Here is a 17746-nt window from a genome sequence, read left to right on the forward strand (position 1 = left end):
AGGTTATATATTTTAACAGTATGTATTTCATATTAATATTATTATTAATATTTATTTATTTATTTATTTATTTATTTATTTATTTATTTTGGTGAGTTATATAGTTTTTACTGTTATCACTATGATATCGATATAGCCGATATTGAAATGGACTTTACTTTTGAATATTTGTGTGTATTTGTGTGTAGGGAATGAGGGGTGGGGTTCACATCTCTGAGTTCAGGTAATTAAATTTACTCTGCTGCATCTGCTGAATAATGTCGACTTGCGCATCAGTGATGTGGCACCACTCGTGTAAAAAGTGTTTCTTGTAAGTGGAGCGGGTGTGGCTACTGCACCAAGGAGACACACACACACACACACACACACACACACACCAAGAATTCCAACCATCGCACAAAAAAGTGCTCCAGATACTTGTGGTATACATCAATCCCACTTTTTATTTGCTGGTCATTCCTTTATTCCAATCTCATTTTTGGTTACAGTTTCAGACCATTTGTTGAAAAACAAAGCAAAATTGTAGCACCAGATTTTTTTTTTTTAGATTACAAAAAGTCAATTTGTGCTATCGTTATTATTTTTTTTATGTGTGCGAGTGTGGTTGTATGTGCATGTATTTGCGGGCATAGAGGGATCATTAAAAAAACAAATTTATTCATTTCCCAAGGTTGAAATAAAGCTGTCCATATGCATTTGTTTTTTTATTCATTGAAATCACAATAGATCCAATGAGAACATTTTAAAAATATTTGCATCAAGCAAGGGGGAAATATATAAGGGGGATATATATATATATATATATATATATATATATATATATATAATATGTAGGTATGTATTTTATATTTGTGTACATTAAATGTAAATTTCTCCACTGCGAGACTAATAAAGGCATATCCAATCCAATCCAATTAATGTCTATATACAAGTATGGCACTTGATTACAGATAAAGTGAGAAAAAAAAGAAGAAAAGGCTGAACTAAAATAAAAATCTGTGGGCGCTTTGGTGTGTCCTACAATAAAATAAATAAATAAGTGTTAAGGTAATGTCACAGACGTTAGCGTTTGCAGCGACGGTTGATATATATATATATATATATATATATATATATGTATATAAAAAAGCAATGGAAGGTGATGCTATGATTTTAAGGTCAAGTGGTGCAACACAGGCAACATTGACGTGTATGCGTTTATACATTTATATATCTTATTTTATATATATATATATATATATATAGATATCGATATGCGTATGGATATATTTGTGTCCTCTTGACGGTGCCTTTTAACTACAAGGTAGAGATGGAATTAAAAGTTTTGAATCCTTTTAGTGCATTTCCAAAGGGGATTTTGTCACATCATTGAAGTCCATTAAAAGTATTGAAATGATCATATGGCGGCTTTCAGAAGCACTTCCTAAGCATATAGTTCAAAGGGCTGTGATGGAAGGAGGGGGGGGGGGGGCGTCCTCCAACAAAATAGAATACCGTCATCGCTGATGTACTTGATAAGGTGTCCAAGTCAACATGCGGTCGCCCTTATGGGAGTATAAACTCCAAAAAGATGCATCGTTGCAATGGGAATCATAAATTAGCAATCCAAGATGAAAATTCATGGAAAGAAAAAGGGGGGAAATCAAACTTGCCCACCGTTCAAAGGTCACGACACGTATTCAGGCGTGCGTCATCGTCACAAGTTCCAAAAGGTCGGACAGAGTCACCGAATTGGATTTCTTTCTTTTTTTCCTCTCTAGACATAAGCCGAGTCGCTGGACTGCGTGCGTCCGAAATTGGGCACGCTCATCCTCGGCAGGTCCTTATTCCGGATCTCGTAGATGGACTTCCTTCGCGCTTGGACGCCTCGCACGGCCGTCTTAATTTTCCGCCAGCCCAGGTGGTTGAGCTCGGCCAGGTTGAGCACCACGCAGAACCCGCTGACGGCGAACATGAAAACCAGGAAGACCGTTTTCTCCGTGGGCCTGGACACGTAACACTCCACGTCCTTGATGCACGGGTAGCGGTCACACTCGTACACCGAGGGCACGTTGAAGCCGTACAGGAAGTACTGACCCACCAGGAAACCGATCTCCAGGGCGTTGCGGAACACCACTTGGATGATGTAGAATCGCGAGATGCCCTCCTGCCGCCTCATTTTGGACTTTGTAGTTCTGGCGGCCGCCGAGTTGGGCATCTCCTTCACCTCCAGGCAATCGGGTTCGGCCTCCTTGGTGGAGTTCTCGGTGTTCTGCAGCACTACGCCGTTGACCACCGTGTTCTTGATCTTCTTGGCCGAATCGTCGCCGCCTCCGCCGCCGCCTACAAGCCCGCTTCGCTTCAGCAACGAATCCGGCTCCTTATCCAACGTCAAATAGACGGTGGAGTACCGCCGTTCCTTCTGCTTAGCCGACTGGTGCACGGAATAGGTGATGAAACACAAGCTGGGCGTGCACACCATGATGATCTGGAAGACCCAGTAGCGGATGTGCGAGATGGGGAACGCCTTATCGTAGCACGCCTGGTTGCATCCCGGCTGCAGCGTGTTGCACACAAACATGGTCTGCTCGTCGTCGTACACCGTCTCCCCCACGATGGCCACGATCAGGATGCGGAAGATCACCACCACTGTCAGCAGGATCCTTTTTTTTTTAAATATGTGGAAAGAAAAGCAAAGTGAAAACAAGTCAACTTCTTTCAAGGAGGATAAAAGAATGTGAGCGCGTTTCGGCACGCGGGAGCTTTCCGGAACTGAAGTGCTGATTTTTTTTCTTCTTGTTTACCGTCTAATCCGAATTTAACATTGCAAATAACAACACACAGACACAAAGATGACAATAAGGGAGGTGTAGACAAGGTCCTGGAAGGGTGCACAAAACGGAAGCTGGGGGACTGTGGACCATGCTAAAGACGATCCTGGAGGCTGCTGCGGTGGTCTCTGGTTGCTTTCTTCTTGCCTTACCTTCCGATCATGGTCGAGTGCTGCTGGACAGCAGCCTCCAGGAGCCTCTCTAGTATAGTCCATTCCCCCATTTCTAAGCATCCGGAGGAGCAGAAAAGAGCAAAAGTGGTTGTAGTCCAGCGGTCTTTCCCTCCACCCCCCCCTCACACGAAAAAAAAAAAATCCTCTTTGTTGCTTTTTTATGAGGGGGGGGGGGTTGGTTTGGTTTTACTTCTCCCCCAGGAAGTATCCAAGCCCGGCGTCAGAGCTCATCCCGAGCCTCTCTTTGTCTGCCTGCGCGTCCCGCTGCTTTTGGCCACGCGCTCCCGCCACCGCCACGTTGACCCCCCCCTGTCATGTGGTGGTGGCCGATGCAGCAAATAAGGTGGTTTTTTTTGGGGGGGGGGGGGGTGAGAGGGGGTTGGCACAGGAGGTTGCCTCCTAAACCGTCGGACGTGCGCGATCCTCACATCAGGTGTCTGCGTGGATGGGAGCTGGCGTTGAATGTCTTTGACGGGGCGTTAATCCGCCTTTAAGTACTGCCCCCACCATCTTCTCTTCCTCCCTGCTGCTGCTGCTCCTCCTCCTCCTCACGCGCTCGCAGGGTTTCCGATTTGGAGTCAATCACTTCACTTGAACATAGAATCAACTTTATGGGCAAGCACAATTCAATTCATGTGCTACATGATGGCCATTTTTTTTCCAATTAATCCTTTAAACCACAGGTGTCAAAGTCAAGGCTGGGGGGCTAGATTTTGCCCACCATATCTTTTAACTCAATCACTGCCAGATGAGGTGCAAAAATGCGTCCACTCTAATGCCAGGGTTTTTGTCATTTTGAATTCCAGGACTCACATAATATTGAGGTTTAGGTCGACATAAACATTAAAAGCAGTGTTAGAAACATTACACTCTCTTCTTTCATGAGAAAACAAATCATTAATTCATAAATTTTATGGTTCTGAAGTTGTCTGAGCTTGAAATGCAGGCAGCTGTACAAAATACAACACATACATGTATTGGCGTTTTAACAACAGCGGAAGTTGGAACCAAATGCTCACATGGAAAAAAAGAAATTCTGCCTCCTTGTGGAAAAGAAAAAAAAACATTGCCAGAGGCCATGGCCGGCGCTTTATGGGCACCCAAGCATGAAAAAACAAAACCAGAACAAATTCAGGAATGGTACTCTACGTAATATTTTAAATTCCCGAATAAATTCGTGCATGGCAGTGAATGAGTTAGTGCGGCCCGGTTATCACGTTTTGGTTTGCAACCAACGGGTGGCACTGTCGGGCCCTGCCTTCAGTGCATAGGGGTTGGTCGTTTTAATCAGTGGCAGTTAAAAGGACTCCCGGCACGACCATTCAGTGTCGGGTCATTGTTTGTTTCAGCTTTGTTTCATCATGTCATGTTTTACTCACGGTTTTGAATACTACTTTGGACCTTTCTGTTCCGATGACTTTGCTGTTTGAGATTTTGTTCCTGCTAACTTTATTTAATACAATTTGTCAAATACACGCTCTGCTCCTCCCCTCTGCCTGCATTTCCAGGGTCCACCACCACTACTTCCTTGCAAATCGTGACAGAGGTTTGTTCACCAAAAAGGATTAAGGAGAGTGTGTAAGGTGTGTTCTTCCCTTCTAATTCAAATCTTTAATAACCTTTATTCGCCAATTACCTGGAAAAAAAACTCATTTATTTTTCTTCTTCCTTCATCCAGGTTTGATTGAAGAAGACGAGCCACTTTTGTTTGAGTGACACCCCCCTGCCCCCTGAGCAAGCCGCATTGAAGACAGACATTGAAGAGGCGCATGAGGCAAGTCCTGGGTTCTTGTTTATTTATAAAGCTATACATGTACAATTGTAAACACATTTTGGATGGGTAGCTTAAGAATTGCCACTTTGGATGGAAACGTTGTGGGAGGGGGCGGGGGGGGGGGGGGGGTATTGGCTTAGAAGCACTTCCTGTGGACGATGGAGGGTCCGGCCTCATCGTACTCTTGCTTACTGATCCACATCTGCTGGAAGGTGGACAGGGAGGCCAGGATGGAGCCTCCGATCCAGACGGAATACTTCCTCTCAGGGGGGGCAATGATCTGAATGTGGAAAAAAAACAAAACAATAAAAAAAGCACATTTTTACATCCTTACAATTTTGTGTTCTTAGTCGGTCAGCAATTCTTCAATACATTCAAAACATGAAAACAATCAAATAAAAATGGTTGTCGGTTTTCCCGGATTCAGTGTGGCATTTTTTGTTTCAGCACTGATTGTGATGTCGTAGAACCTCATTTGATTTTGTGCATCGGAGCAGGGCACCCAAGTGATCCCACAACGCGGGAAAAGGAAGGTAAGAACCAAGGGAAATTATTTTTCTCAATTTCTCAAGATTTTATTGTTTTTTTTTTTTTTTTGGGGGGAGGGGGGGCGGCCATTTAAATTGGAAATTCTGATAAAAATGTCTGAAGGTGTTATTTATATATTTATTCAGTATTTTGTCGACCATCTTTGGGAAATGTTATGTCATTTAAAGTGGAAATTCAGATAAAAGTTGCTCATGATTTTACGTATTTATTTATTTATTTATTTGGCGGCCATCTTTGGGAAATGTGTCATTTAAGAGTGGAAATTCTGATGAAAAAAAAATCTCTATTTTATGTATTTACTATTTGGCGGCCATCTTTGAGAAATCTATGAATATTTTATTTATTATTTCATCGGCTCTCTTTGGGAAAAGTGTCATTTCAGGTGGAAATTCTGATAAAAAAATTCTGAAGATTTTATTTATTTCTTTATTTGGCAGCCATCTTTGAGAAATGCGTCATTTAAGAATGGAAATTCTGATTAAAACAATCTCAATATTTCATTTATTTATTTTTTGGCGGAAATCTTTGGGAAATGTGTCATTTATATAGATTGGAAATTCTGATGAAAATGTCTGAGGATTTTATTTATTTATTATTTGTCGGCCATCTTTGGGAAATGTGACATTTAAAGTGGAAATTCTGATAAAAATGTATCCAGATTTTATTGTTTGATTTATTTATTTTTCTGTCGGCCATCTTTGGGAAATGTGTCATTTAAAGTGAAAATCCTGATAAAAAAATATGACTATTTTATTTATTTATTTATTTATTTATTTATTTATTTATTTATTTATTGTCAACCATCTTTGGGAAATGTGTTATTTAAGTGGAATTTATTTATGTATTTATTTATTTATTTATTTATTTTGAGTGGCCATCTTTGAGAAATGTTTTGTCATTTAAAGTGGAAATTCGGATGCAAATTACAAAATATTTTATATATGTATTTATTTGGCAGCCATCTTTGGAAAAATGCATTGTCGCAGGATGTTTTGTGGTTGAGTTTTGAGGTCATACGCCTTCATTTTGCTCAGTCACTCTTGCTGGGAAAAAAAATACTCCAGCGATGCAATGTGTTGCTTCCTGTAGCTTCGGGACAATTTGCGACTAAAGCGTCACGTGTCATCGTTACCTTAATCTTCATGGTGCTCGGGGCCAGTGCGGTGATTTCCTTCTGCATGCGGTCAGCGATACCCGGGTACATGGTCGTACCGCCCGACAGGACGTTGTTAGCATACAGGTCCTTCCTAATGTCGATGTCGCACTTCATGATGCTGTTGTAGGTGGTCTCGTGAATGCCGGCCGACTCCATGCCTGTAGAAGCACACACGTGATGAGTTTTTTTTGTTAAGGGGGGTGTTTTGGGTTGTGCCCCCATCCCACCAGAGCAACTGACACCGCTGTCAGCTGCCATAACACCCGCGACGACAGACAGATTCCCCCAACAGCTGACGGCAGCAAATGTTAATGTTATGCGACTGCTTTAAATATGACGCTAGGGGGACGTCGGCAGAAAAGACTTTATGGTTGATGCCCAGTAAAAAAGTGTGGACTACAGTGTCAAATTTTGGACAGTTGGTGTCTATCTGTACTCGGGTGCGTATTTTTGTTGTTGTTGGCTTAAGCACTGGGCGGAATGAGGCAATGTGGTATATTAGCATTAGCATGTTAGCCATAGTCTGCATTGTTTGATCATTATTTTTCCTTGATTTCCTGATAAAAAAATCACCTATTGGCTGTTTTTGAGCTTTGACCATGTCTGGTGACAAATACAGTCAAACCTGGGTTTTTGACCATAATCCGTTCCAGAAAAATGATTTGGTCAAAAACGGAAAAATTTTCCAACGTAATCAATGCCTGCTTCTTTTAATCGTGATTGAAGAATACAAAGACACCTGCTTACACCTGCTGCACGAGGAGTCTAGTATTGCATTCAGGTGTGCTCAGTTTAGTCGAGAACCCATTTTCTGTTGTAATCTGAGGTATAAAAAAACCCCTGAAATATTTGGTCGGAAACTGAATCGGTCAAAAACCAAGACGTTCGAAAACTGAGGTTTGACCGTATTGGGAATAACCTGGGTTTTCAACCATAATCCGTTCCAGAAACTCGTTTGGAAACTGATTTTGTAAAAAAAAAAAAAAAAACAATTTCCCAATGTAATCAATGTCTGCTTTTTTTTTAATCGTGATTGAACGATACAAACACGTTTGCTGACACTGAAACGCTACACGAGGATAATACGTCGGTCACAATGAGACACGACACATGGATGTGACTTATAATGAAGCGGAGTGTAGTTGAGTGGTGCATTCAGGTGCACTCAGTTTGGTCGATAACCGATTTTTGGGTGTAAACCGAGACATAAAAAAACATCACTATTTTTGGTCAGAAACAGAATTGGTCGAGATCCGAAACCATTTGAAAACCGAGGTTTGACTCTATTGGGAATTCTTGAACGCAAATCTCAAAATAACTTTGGCGGAAGTATCTTTTTACGCACCGATGAAAGAAGGCTGGAAGAGGGTCTCAGGACAGCGGAAACGTTCGTTGCCGATGGTGATGACTTGCCCGTCTGGCAATTCGTAGCTTTTCTCCAAGGACGAGGAGGATGCGGCGGTGGCCATTTCGTTCTCAAAGTCCAGCGCCACGTAGCACAACTTCTCCTTGATGTCACGCACGATCTCACGCTCGGCTGCCGAGTCAAATTGTCATCTTTAATCAAGCGGAAGCAAAAAAAGGACATTTTTTTGGGGGGCGGGGGGAGACATACCTGTCGTGACAAAAGAATAGCCGCGCTCGGTCAGGATCTTCATGAGGTAATCTGTGAGGTCGCGTCCGGCCAGATCCAGACGCATGATGGCGTGCGGGAGAGCGTAACCCTCGTAGATGGGGACGTTATGCGTCACGCCGTCACCGGAGTCCAAAACGATACCTAACATAATGACTCTTGTGTTCGATCCCGCAATCGCCCGATCAATTCTCGTCCTCTACGGGCAACGTACCGGTAGTACGACCGGAGGCGTACAGGGACAGCACGGCTTGGATGGCCACGTACATAGCGGGTACGTTGAAGGTCTCGAACATAATCTGGGTCATCTTCTCCCGGTTGGCTTTTGGGTTGAGGGGGGCCTCGGTCAACAGGGTGGGGTGCTCCTCGGGAGCCACCCTCAACTCGTTGTAGAAGGTGTGGTGCCAGATCTTCTCCATGTCGTCCCAGTTGGTGATGATGCCGTGCTCGATGGGGTATTTTAGGGTCAGGATGCCTCTTTTGCTTTGGGCCTCGTCGCCCACGTACGAGTCCTTCTGGCCCATGCCCACCATGACGCCCTGAGAGAGAGAAAGAATGGAGCATTGATTTGATCTGTTTTGCCTTGGAGCCTCGTTGACCCTTAGTTTGGTTGTTTCGGTAATCCTTTTGCTTTTGTTATTGTGATTGTGATTTTACTTTGGGCAGGAAACGCCCTTTTTCAAAATAAGACAAAAATATTTCCCATTGGTCATTATTTTTATGCATTACTGTCCAATATTCTTAGTTTTTTCTTTATTCTGTTTTGACCAAAATTCTCCCAAACCAATTTTGTGGTTTAGCAATTTTGTCTCTTGAATTTAATGACATTCACGACCATTCCCAAATGTATTCAGGAATTGAAAATCATGCTATAGAACGCCATTCCCCAATTTGGTCGGGTTTTGTTTTTTCTTGCGGGGGTGTCGATAAAGCGCTGTTTTTTTTCCCCTTCCATTTGTTGGCATTTGTCTTTTGTCCATGTTAGCGCTTTGTTCCAGCTTTAGCTGTTGTTAATGCGCTATATAAATCAATGTGTTGGCCGTGGAGTGGACACGTTTTTGCACGTCTGGCAATGAGTTAAAGGCGGTCTAAATGGATGAAAATGGTTGGTTTCTTTACCTGGTGACGAGGGCGGCCTACAATGGACGGGAAGACGGCGCGAGGCGCGTCGTCTCCGGCGAAACCGGCCTTCACCAAACCGGAGCCATTGTCGCACACGAGGGCGGTGGTCTCGTCGTCGTCGCACATGGTGTCACCACTGAAACATAGCAGAAGTCAGATCGGTGATTAGGATCTGGTTAGTGTTTGGAAGGATCTCAGTTTGATTTTTCTTTGGCATTTCCGCTGAAACATTTGCGGCAAATCCTCAGTAGAAGACGAAATGGTTCTGCATCAAAATTTGTCAATGGTAGTGGGTGAAAAATCAACTTTTGACAAGAATCCATTTTCTTGGCGTAAATCCATAATGGCATTGGTTCCCCCCTACTCACCAGATTAGCACTGGGAGGATGTCGACCAAGGGGAGGGTGTCAGAGTGTCAGGTCATGCCATTTTATAGCCTGAAACGGATGGGGATGAATGAGGTGGGGTTGTACTTTTGCCATATATGGTCGTTTGCGGCGCCATTGACAACTGCGCTCCATGAATGGCATGAGAGGCAACGGGAAGTCCGTTTGTGCCATGTATGGATGGGTGGCAGCGTTGGACGTGGGGATAGTCTGAACGGGACAAGTGTCTTCTTTAGATCTTGAATCAGATTGGCCAATCCACACTGAGGACGATTACATTCTGTCATGTCGACAGCGTGTTGGTCAGGAAGATCATCATTTGGACATTTGGAAGAGGCACACGATGTAGTCCGTTTCGTAGGAAGTGTAAAAAAAACTAAATACAATACTGGATATTAGTCATTTTATGCTCCATGTAACCTGATATCCCGATCCGCTGGCCACTGTCGTAATCTTTGTCCCTCCAAGGGTTAAAAAAAAACAATTTTCACTCGATAATGGGTTTCAGTATTTTAGTGGGACAAAATGTTGCATATTTAGCGCAACAGGTGTGTTGATGGAGCCTCTGGTAACTGGAAGGTCAAAATTGACTACATTTTGCCACCGTGAATGTCATGATTTTATTTGATTATATTTTATTGTATTTTAATTGTTTTTTTTGTTTTGCTTTTGTTATTGTATTTGTATTTATTAATTGATGTATTTATCGCTTATTTATTTTTTATTTTAATTTTGATTTAATTTTTGATTTATTTTTTTAATTTTACTTGTTATTCTTTATTTCATTTTATTATTTTATTATTTTATATTACTTTTTTTATTTTAATGTTATTTTAATTTTATTTATTTTGATTTTCATTTTGTTTATTTGTTATTTCTTTTAGCTTCTTTTAATTGTATTTTGTATTTTATTTTGTATTTTAATTTTTATTTTATGTTGTTTATTTATTTATTTATATGCTTTTATTTTAATTGATGAAGTCAAATAAACATTGCTTTGTATACCTGGCTGATTATAGAAAACTAGTTATCATATATATCTTTTTAATAAATAACAATTATATGGAAATTATGCTAAAATAATGTCATTGATTCAAATAAAACAAATGCAGAACTTCCTAAAGGCTTAAATTGTGTTTTTCTATGTCACCACTTTGTCACAATTTCCTTAACATAAAACAGTTAACTCTTCATATTTGATTATTTTTTTTTTTTTTTCAATCTAAAATAAAATTTCAATTTACGGTCATTTATATATTTCAAATTGACACGGCCAAATAATACACCAATAGCAATGAATTATTATTATAATACAATCCCTGGCTTCGCCCATAACGTGTCATAAATTAGGCGACGTATTGATCATTGTTTTCCAAAATAAAAGCAGCAGACATCTTATTTTGACGAAAGAAAGCCATTTACCATTTTGAGGCGAAAATTTCAAGGCTCCGACAATGACTCGACGAATCCACTTTCAAAATGATCTGTTCATTGTTGCGTCTTTCATAATAATGATTTTAAATACATACACAAATACACATTTCCTCATCATATAGTGACATTCTGATCCACGACGTTACTACTTCACTGCTTCTTTGTTGTGTTTATTTTTGGGGTTTGTGGCCCCTCCCGGGGGTCCCCCGCCGTTGCAAGGATCAAGTTCGATTCTCTGGACGCCTTGCCAACACGACGATAGTGTCGCGAGTGTCCAGCACTTGTCTAGCAGCTGGCGTCTGCAGCTGTTACCTGCTTCTAGGCCTTGAGGCACAAAGAGTAATGGGTAGGGGGTTTCAGGGGGGGGGGGGGTGCAAGACAATGGAAAAGCAGCAGTAAAACAGGCCGAAATGTTGTTCAGAATCATCTTTATTGGCCAAGTATGTAGAAAATACAAGGAATTTGTCACATCACAAATAAGAAATGAGTATGGAGGTCACTGATAAAGGGAGTCTCTGGAAAAGGTGGTGAGCAGGGTGCAGAGGGTCCATTCAGATTTTCCGCACCCTTGTCTTGGTTCTTGCAGTGTGCAAGTCGTCGAGTGGTTCAACGAAATGCCTGAAATTACACAAACTCTGCTTGTCCGCCATTGGAAAACGGATCAGTCCATTGCAGGATTAAAGGACAACCGACACTATTTTTTTGTTTCCTAACTGACATCAGAAAAACGTTTTATAGCATCTAAAATACCCAAAACACGCAGGATGATATTTTTAGTCAAATGCAAAACACCAATAAAAATTTGTTAAAGTGACCCAAAATCACCCCGGAAATGGCGAGTTTCAGAAGGTCCCGCCCCCTTGTTCGTGATGTCACGCCAGGATGTCTTCGCCTTCCTCTAGAATCAAAACAATGGCTTCAGATTCGGAGAAGATGCTTTGTTGTTACTCATCCAGTTATGAATATGATTCCAATAGTTCTGAAGAGGAAAGCATACATGTTTGCAATCGATTAAAGAAGCTATTCCCTGTCATTTTGAGGCATCTGGACAGAAATGTAGCACCCAGGAAATGCAGAAGATGGCGCCACACTCCTTTGGAAATGGGCTCATTTGTCTGCTGGGAATTTGTGTCAACTAGTATCAAATAGTAGTCTTGGTGCAACACACAACGATTCACCATTGAGTTATTTATGTGTTTTCCGTCTAATGTCGCCATCAACACTGATCAACACGTAGTTTTCAGACCAAACAAAGTACCCAAAATGCATTGTGTGTCGCTTTCTCGGTCGGGGGCGTTCCTTCCGTGACGTCACGTCTGGAATCGTGACCAACTTGAAAACAAGACTTCCTGAATACTCAGCGCGAGTCTTAAAACGTAAAATATAGCTATATGCGGTGGAATCTTTGTAAAATGCGCTCAGTCGAAGTCATTTGAAGTGATTTTACAAATTATGGACACAACTTGTCCGGAGGCGTCGGTTGTCCTTTAAAAGTAAACGTCATACAAGAAAGACGCTGTTATTCAAACCCAGAACTGCAGAACTGCAAACTGCATATGCTCTCCACTAATGGACCGTGATGCCCCCCCCCCAAAAAAAAAAAAAAAATCCTCCCCAGTGCAACAAAAACTTGTTTGCAGATGCTGACGACGTCTGTTCTTTGCCAACGCAGCACTGCGAACGCCCGTGGGGGGACGTGTCTTGTTGTGACAGGTGCCATATTCTGCTTTTTATTTACCACGCGGGCAAAGATGGAGGCACTCGGGGTGACATTGCCGCACGGCGCCAAACGGGCCGCGACGTTGCGGAAAAAGGCCCACCGGCGGAGGAGCTTTCGGACGTTTCCCGCCGTCTCGCCGTGGACCGGGAGGACGGGATAAGAAAGGGCACACAGCGAGCCGTGAATCATGTTGTTGTCAACGGACCGCCAGCCATGACCTCGCTGCTTTCTTAGCCTCTTATGTAAGGAAAGGCAAAATTCAAGCAGCCCCGAATCCAACACGAGGAGAAAAAAAAATATTGTTTACCTTTTGGAATTAATTGAGATTTATTTTATTTCACTAATTCACTGCCAGACGTGTGCAAATATGACAAATATGTCCAATCCAGTGCCAGGGTTTTTGTCATTGTCACTTCAATTCCAGGACCCATACATACATGGTCGTTTATTTTCGGAAAAAAACGCCTTAATATACATTGGGTTTTTTTTTCATGGTAAAAACGCCTTACTGTACATCTTTTTTTTTTTTTGGGCTAAAAACACCTGACTTTTCATGGTCGTTTTTTTTCGTGCTAAAAACGCCTTACTATACATGGTAGTTTTTTTCTGCAAAAATGCCTTACGATATTGTCATTGTCACTTTATTCAGCTCAAAAACGCCTCACTATACATGGTTGTTTTTTTGGCAAAAACGCCTTACGATAAATTGTCATTTTTTCAGCTCAAAAATGCCATGGTGGGGTTTTTTTCAGCTCAAAACGCCTTACCTTATATGGTCGTTTTTTTGGGGGGCTAAAAACGCCTTGCCAACACCATGGTTGTTTTTTCCGACTATAACATCTTACTATACATGGTTGTTTTTTTCCTCTAAAAACACCTTATATATGTTGGGTTTTTTTTTCGTGGTAAAAACGCCTTACTATACATGGTCATTTTTTTCGTCTAAAAACGCCTTAATATACATGGTCGTTTTTTTTTTTGTCTAAAAACGCTTTACTATACATGGTTGTTTTTTCGGCTAAAAACGCCTTCTTTATATGTTTTTTTTTTTTTTTTGTCTAAAAACGCCTTACTATACATGGTCGTTTTTTTCCTCTAAAAACACCTTATATATGTTGGGTTTTTTTTCGTGGTAAAAACGCCTTACTATACATGGTCATTTTTTTCGTCTAAAAACGCCTTAATATACATCGTTTTTTTTCGTGGTAAAAACGCCTTACTATACATGGTCGTTTTTTTTTTGGGGGCTAAAAACGCCTTACTATACATGGGCGTTTTTTTCCTCTAAAAACACTTTATATATGTTGTTTTTTTTCGTGGTAAAAACGTCTTACTATACATGGTCGTTTTTTTTTTTGGGCTAAAAACGCCTTACTATACATGGTCGTTTTTTCGGCTAAAAACGCCTTACTATACATGGTCGTTTTTTTCGGCCTAAAAATGCCTTACTATAAATGGTCGTTTTTTTTCAGCTAAAAACGCCTTACTATAAATGGTTGTTTTTTTTTGATAAAAACGCCTTACTATACATGGTCGTTTTTTCGGCTAAAAACGCCTTACTATACATGGTCGTTTTTTTTTCGACTAAAAACGCCTTACTATACATGGTCGTTTTTTTCGGCTAAAAACGCCTTACTATACATGGTCGTTTTTTCGGCTAAAAACGCCTTACTATACATGGTCGTTTTTTTCGGCCTAAAAATGCCTTACTATAAATGGTCGTTTTTTTCAGCTAAAAACGCCTTACTATACATGGTCCTTTTTTTCGGCCTAAAAATGCCTTACTATAAATGGTCGTTTTTTTCAGCTAAAAACGCCTTACTATACATGGTCCTTTTTTTCGTCCAAAAACGCCTTACTATACATGGTCATTTTTTTTTTGTCTAAAAACGCCTTACTATACATGGTCGTTTTTTTCCTCTAAAAACACCTTATATATGTTGGGTTTTTTTTCGTGGTAAAAACGCCTTACTATACATGGTCATTTTTTTCGTCTAAAAACGCCTTAATATACATCGTTTTTTTTCGTGGTCAAAACGCCTTACTATACATGGTCGTTTTGTTTTTTTGGGCTAAAAACGCCTTACTATACATGGGCGTTTTTTCGGCTAAAAACGCCTTACTATACATGGTCGTTTTTTTCGTGCTAAAAACGCCTTACTATACATGGTCGTTTTTTTCGTGCTAAAAACGCCTTACTATAAATGGTCGTTTTTTTCATGCTAAAAACGCATTACTATACATGGTGTTTTTTTCGGCTAAAAACGCCTTACTATACATGGTCGTTTTTTTCCTGTCAAAAACGCCTTACTATACATGGTCATTTTTTTCGGCTAAAAAAGCCTTACTATACATGGTCGTTTTTTTTTTGTCTAAAAACGCCTTACTATACATGGTCGTTTTTTTCCTCTAAAAACACCTTATATATGTTGGGTTTTTTTTCGTGGTAAAAACGCCTTACTATACATGGTCATTTTTTTCGTCTAAAAATGCCTTAATATAAATCGTTTTTTTTTTCGTGTCAAAAACACCTTACTATATATGGTCGTTTTCTCGGCTAAAAACGCCTTACTATACATGGTCGTTTTTTTCATGCTAAAAACGCATTACTATACATGGTGTTTTTTTTCGGCTAAAAACGCCTTACTATACATGGTCGTTTTTTTCCTGTCAAAAACGCCTTACTATACATGGTCGTTTTTTTCCTCTAAAAACACCTTATATATGTTGGTTTTTTTTTCGTGGTAAAAACGCCTTACTATACATGGTCATTTTTTTCGGCTAAAAAAGCCTTAGTATACATGGTCGTTTTTTCGGCAAAAAAAGCCTTACGAGACATGGTCGTTTTTTCGGCTAAAAACGCCTTATTATACATGGTCGTTTTTTTCCTCTAAAAACACCTTATATGTGTTGTTTTTTTTTCGGGGTAAAAACGCCTTACTATACATGGTCGTTTTTTTGGCTAAAAACGCCTTATTTATATGTTTGTTTGTTTTTTGTCTAAAAACGCCTTACTATACATGGTCGTTTTTTTCCTCTAAAAACACCTTATATATGTTGGGTTTTTTTTCGTGGTAAAAACGCCTTAATATACATCGTTTTTTTTCGTGTCAAAAACACCTTACTATACATGGTCGTTTTTTTCGTACTAAAAACGTCTTACGTTTTTTCCTTTTGTAAATGCCAATCACCACCAATAGGGTCAGTCAAAGGAAGGTATCCTGATAGGCAAATGGTTTGTGCTGTGGTTTGCAAACGCAGAGGTGCAGGGATCAAGCCCAGCATTGGCCATTTTTAGGATTAAAAATGCCTTGGTCGTTTTTCTCGTGCCAAAAACGCCTTACTATACATGGTCGTTTTTTTCGGCTAAAAACGCCTTACTATACATGGGCGTTTTTTTCCTCTAAAAACACTTTATATATGTTGTTTTTTTTCGTGGTAAAAACGTCTTACTATACATGGTCGTTTTTTTCGGCCTAAAAATGCCTTACTATAAATGGTCGTTTTTTTTCAGCTAAAAACGCCTTACTATAAATGGTTGTTTTTTTGGATAAAAACGCCTTACTATACATGGTCGTTTTTTCGGCTAAAAACGGCTTACTATACATGGTCGTTTTTTTTTCGACTAAAAACGCCTTACTATACATGGTCGTTTTTTCGGCTAAAAACGCCTTACTATACATGGTCGTTTTTTTTCGGCCTAAAAATGCCTTACTATAAATGGTCGTTTTTTTCAGCTAAAAACGCCTTACTATACATGGTCCTTTTTTTCGTCCAAAAACGCCTTACTATACATGGTCATTTTTTTCGTCAAAAAACGCCTTACTATACATGGTCGTTTTTTTCGGCTAAAAACGCCTTACTATACATGGGCGTTTTTTTCCTCTAAAAACACTTTATATATGTTGTTTTTTTTCGTGGTAAAAACGTCTTACTATACATGGTCGTTTTTTTCGGCCTAAAAATGCCTTACTATAAATGGTCGTTTTTTTTCAGCTAAAAACGCCTTACTATAAATGGTTGTTTTTTTGGATAAAAACGCATTACTATACATGGTCGTTTTTTCGGCTAAAAACGCCTTACTATACATGGTCGTTTTTTTTCCGACTAAAAACGCCTTACTATACATGGTCGTTTTTTTCGGCTAAAAACGCCTTACTATACATGGTCGTTTTTTCGGCTAAAAACGCCTTACTATACATGGTCGTTTTTTTTCGGCCTAAAAATGCCTTACTATAAATGGTCGTTTTTTTCAGCTAAAAACGCCTTACTATACATGGTCCTTTTTTTCGTCCAAAAACGCCTTACTATACATGGTCATTTTTTTCGTCAAAAAACGCCTTACTATACATGGTCGTTTTTTTCGTCAAAAAACGCCTTACTATACATGGTCGTTTTTTTCGGCCTAAAAATGCCTTACTATAAATGGTCGTTTTTTTTCAGCTAAAAACGCCTTACTATAAATGGTTGTTTTTTTGGATAAAAACGCCTTACTATACATGGTCTTTTTTTTTTGTCTAAAAACGCCTTACTATACATGGTCGTTTTTTCGGCTAAAAACGCCTTACTATACATGGTCGTTTTTTTCGGCCTAAAATGCCTTACTATACATGGTCCTTTTTTTCGTCCAAAAACGCCTTACTATACATGGTCATTTTTTTTTTGTCTAAAAACGCCTTACTATACATGGTCGTTTTTTTCCTCTAAAAACACCTTATATATGTTGGGTTTTTTTTCGTGGTAAAAACGCCTTACTATACATGGTCATTTTTTTCGTCTAGAAACGCCTTAATATTCATCGTTTTTTTTTCGTGGTCAAAACGCCTTACTATACATGGTCGTTTTTTTTGGGGGGCTAAAAACGCCTTACTATACATGGGCGTTTTTTTCCTCTAAAAACACTTTATATATGTTGTTTTTTTTCGTGGTAAAAACGTCTTACTATACATGGTCGTTTTTTTTTTTGGGCTAAAAACGCCTTACTATACA

At 40.0% G+C, this 17746-nt stretch overlaps 2 protein-coding genes across 2 annotated transcripts; both read right to left on the minus strand.

Annotated features, from left to right (window-relative positions):
• Nucleotides 1-835: 835 nt before the first annotated feature.
• Nucleotides 836-3414, minus strand: LOC148893409 (gap junction delta-2 protein). The gene is made up of 2 exons (XM_089004623.1): nt 2963-3414; nt 836-2642 (listed from the first exon to the last, which is right to left on the minus strand). The coding sequence occupies exons 1-2, from the start codon at nt 3031-3033 to the stop codon at nt 1757-1759; spliced, it is 957 nt and encodes a 318-aa protein (XP_088860749.1). The 5' UTR covers nt 3034-3414; the 3' UTR covers nt 836-1756.
• Nucleotides 3415-4757: 1343 nt separating this feature from the next.
• Nucleotides 4758-9646, minus strand: LOC148893410 (actin, alpha cardiac muscle 1). Its single transcript, XM_089004622.1, has 7 exons — nt 9586-9646; nt 9215-9353; nt 8310-8634; nt 8078-8239; nt 7808-7999; nt 6439-6620; nt 4758-5037 (listed from the first exon to the last, which is right to left on the minus strand). The coding sequence occupies exons 2-7, from the start codon at nt 9341-9343 to the stop codon at nt 4894-4896; spliced, it is 1134 nt and encodes a 377-aa protein (XP_088860748.1). The 5' UTR covers nt 9344-9353; nt 9586-9646; the 3' UTR covers nt 4758-4893.
• Nucleotides 9647-17746: the final 8100 nt, after the last annotated feature.

Source organism: Hippocampus bargibanti, linkage group LG09 (genome assembly GCF_051943395.1).
Source record: "Hippocampus bargibanti isolate YZ-2025 linkage group LG09, ASM5194339v1, whole genome shotgun sequence".
NCBI classification, from domain to species: Eukaryota; Metazoa; Chordata; class Actinopteri; order Syngnathiformes; family Syngnathidae; genus Hippocampus; species Hippocampus bargibanti.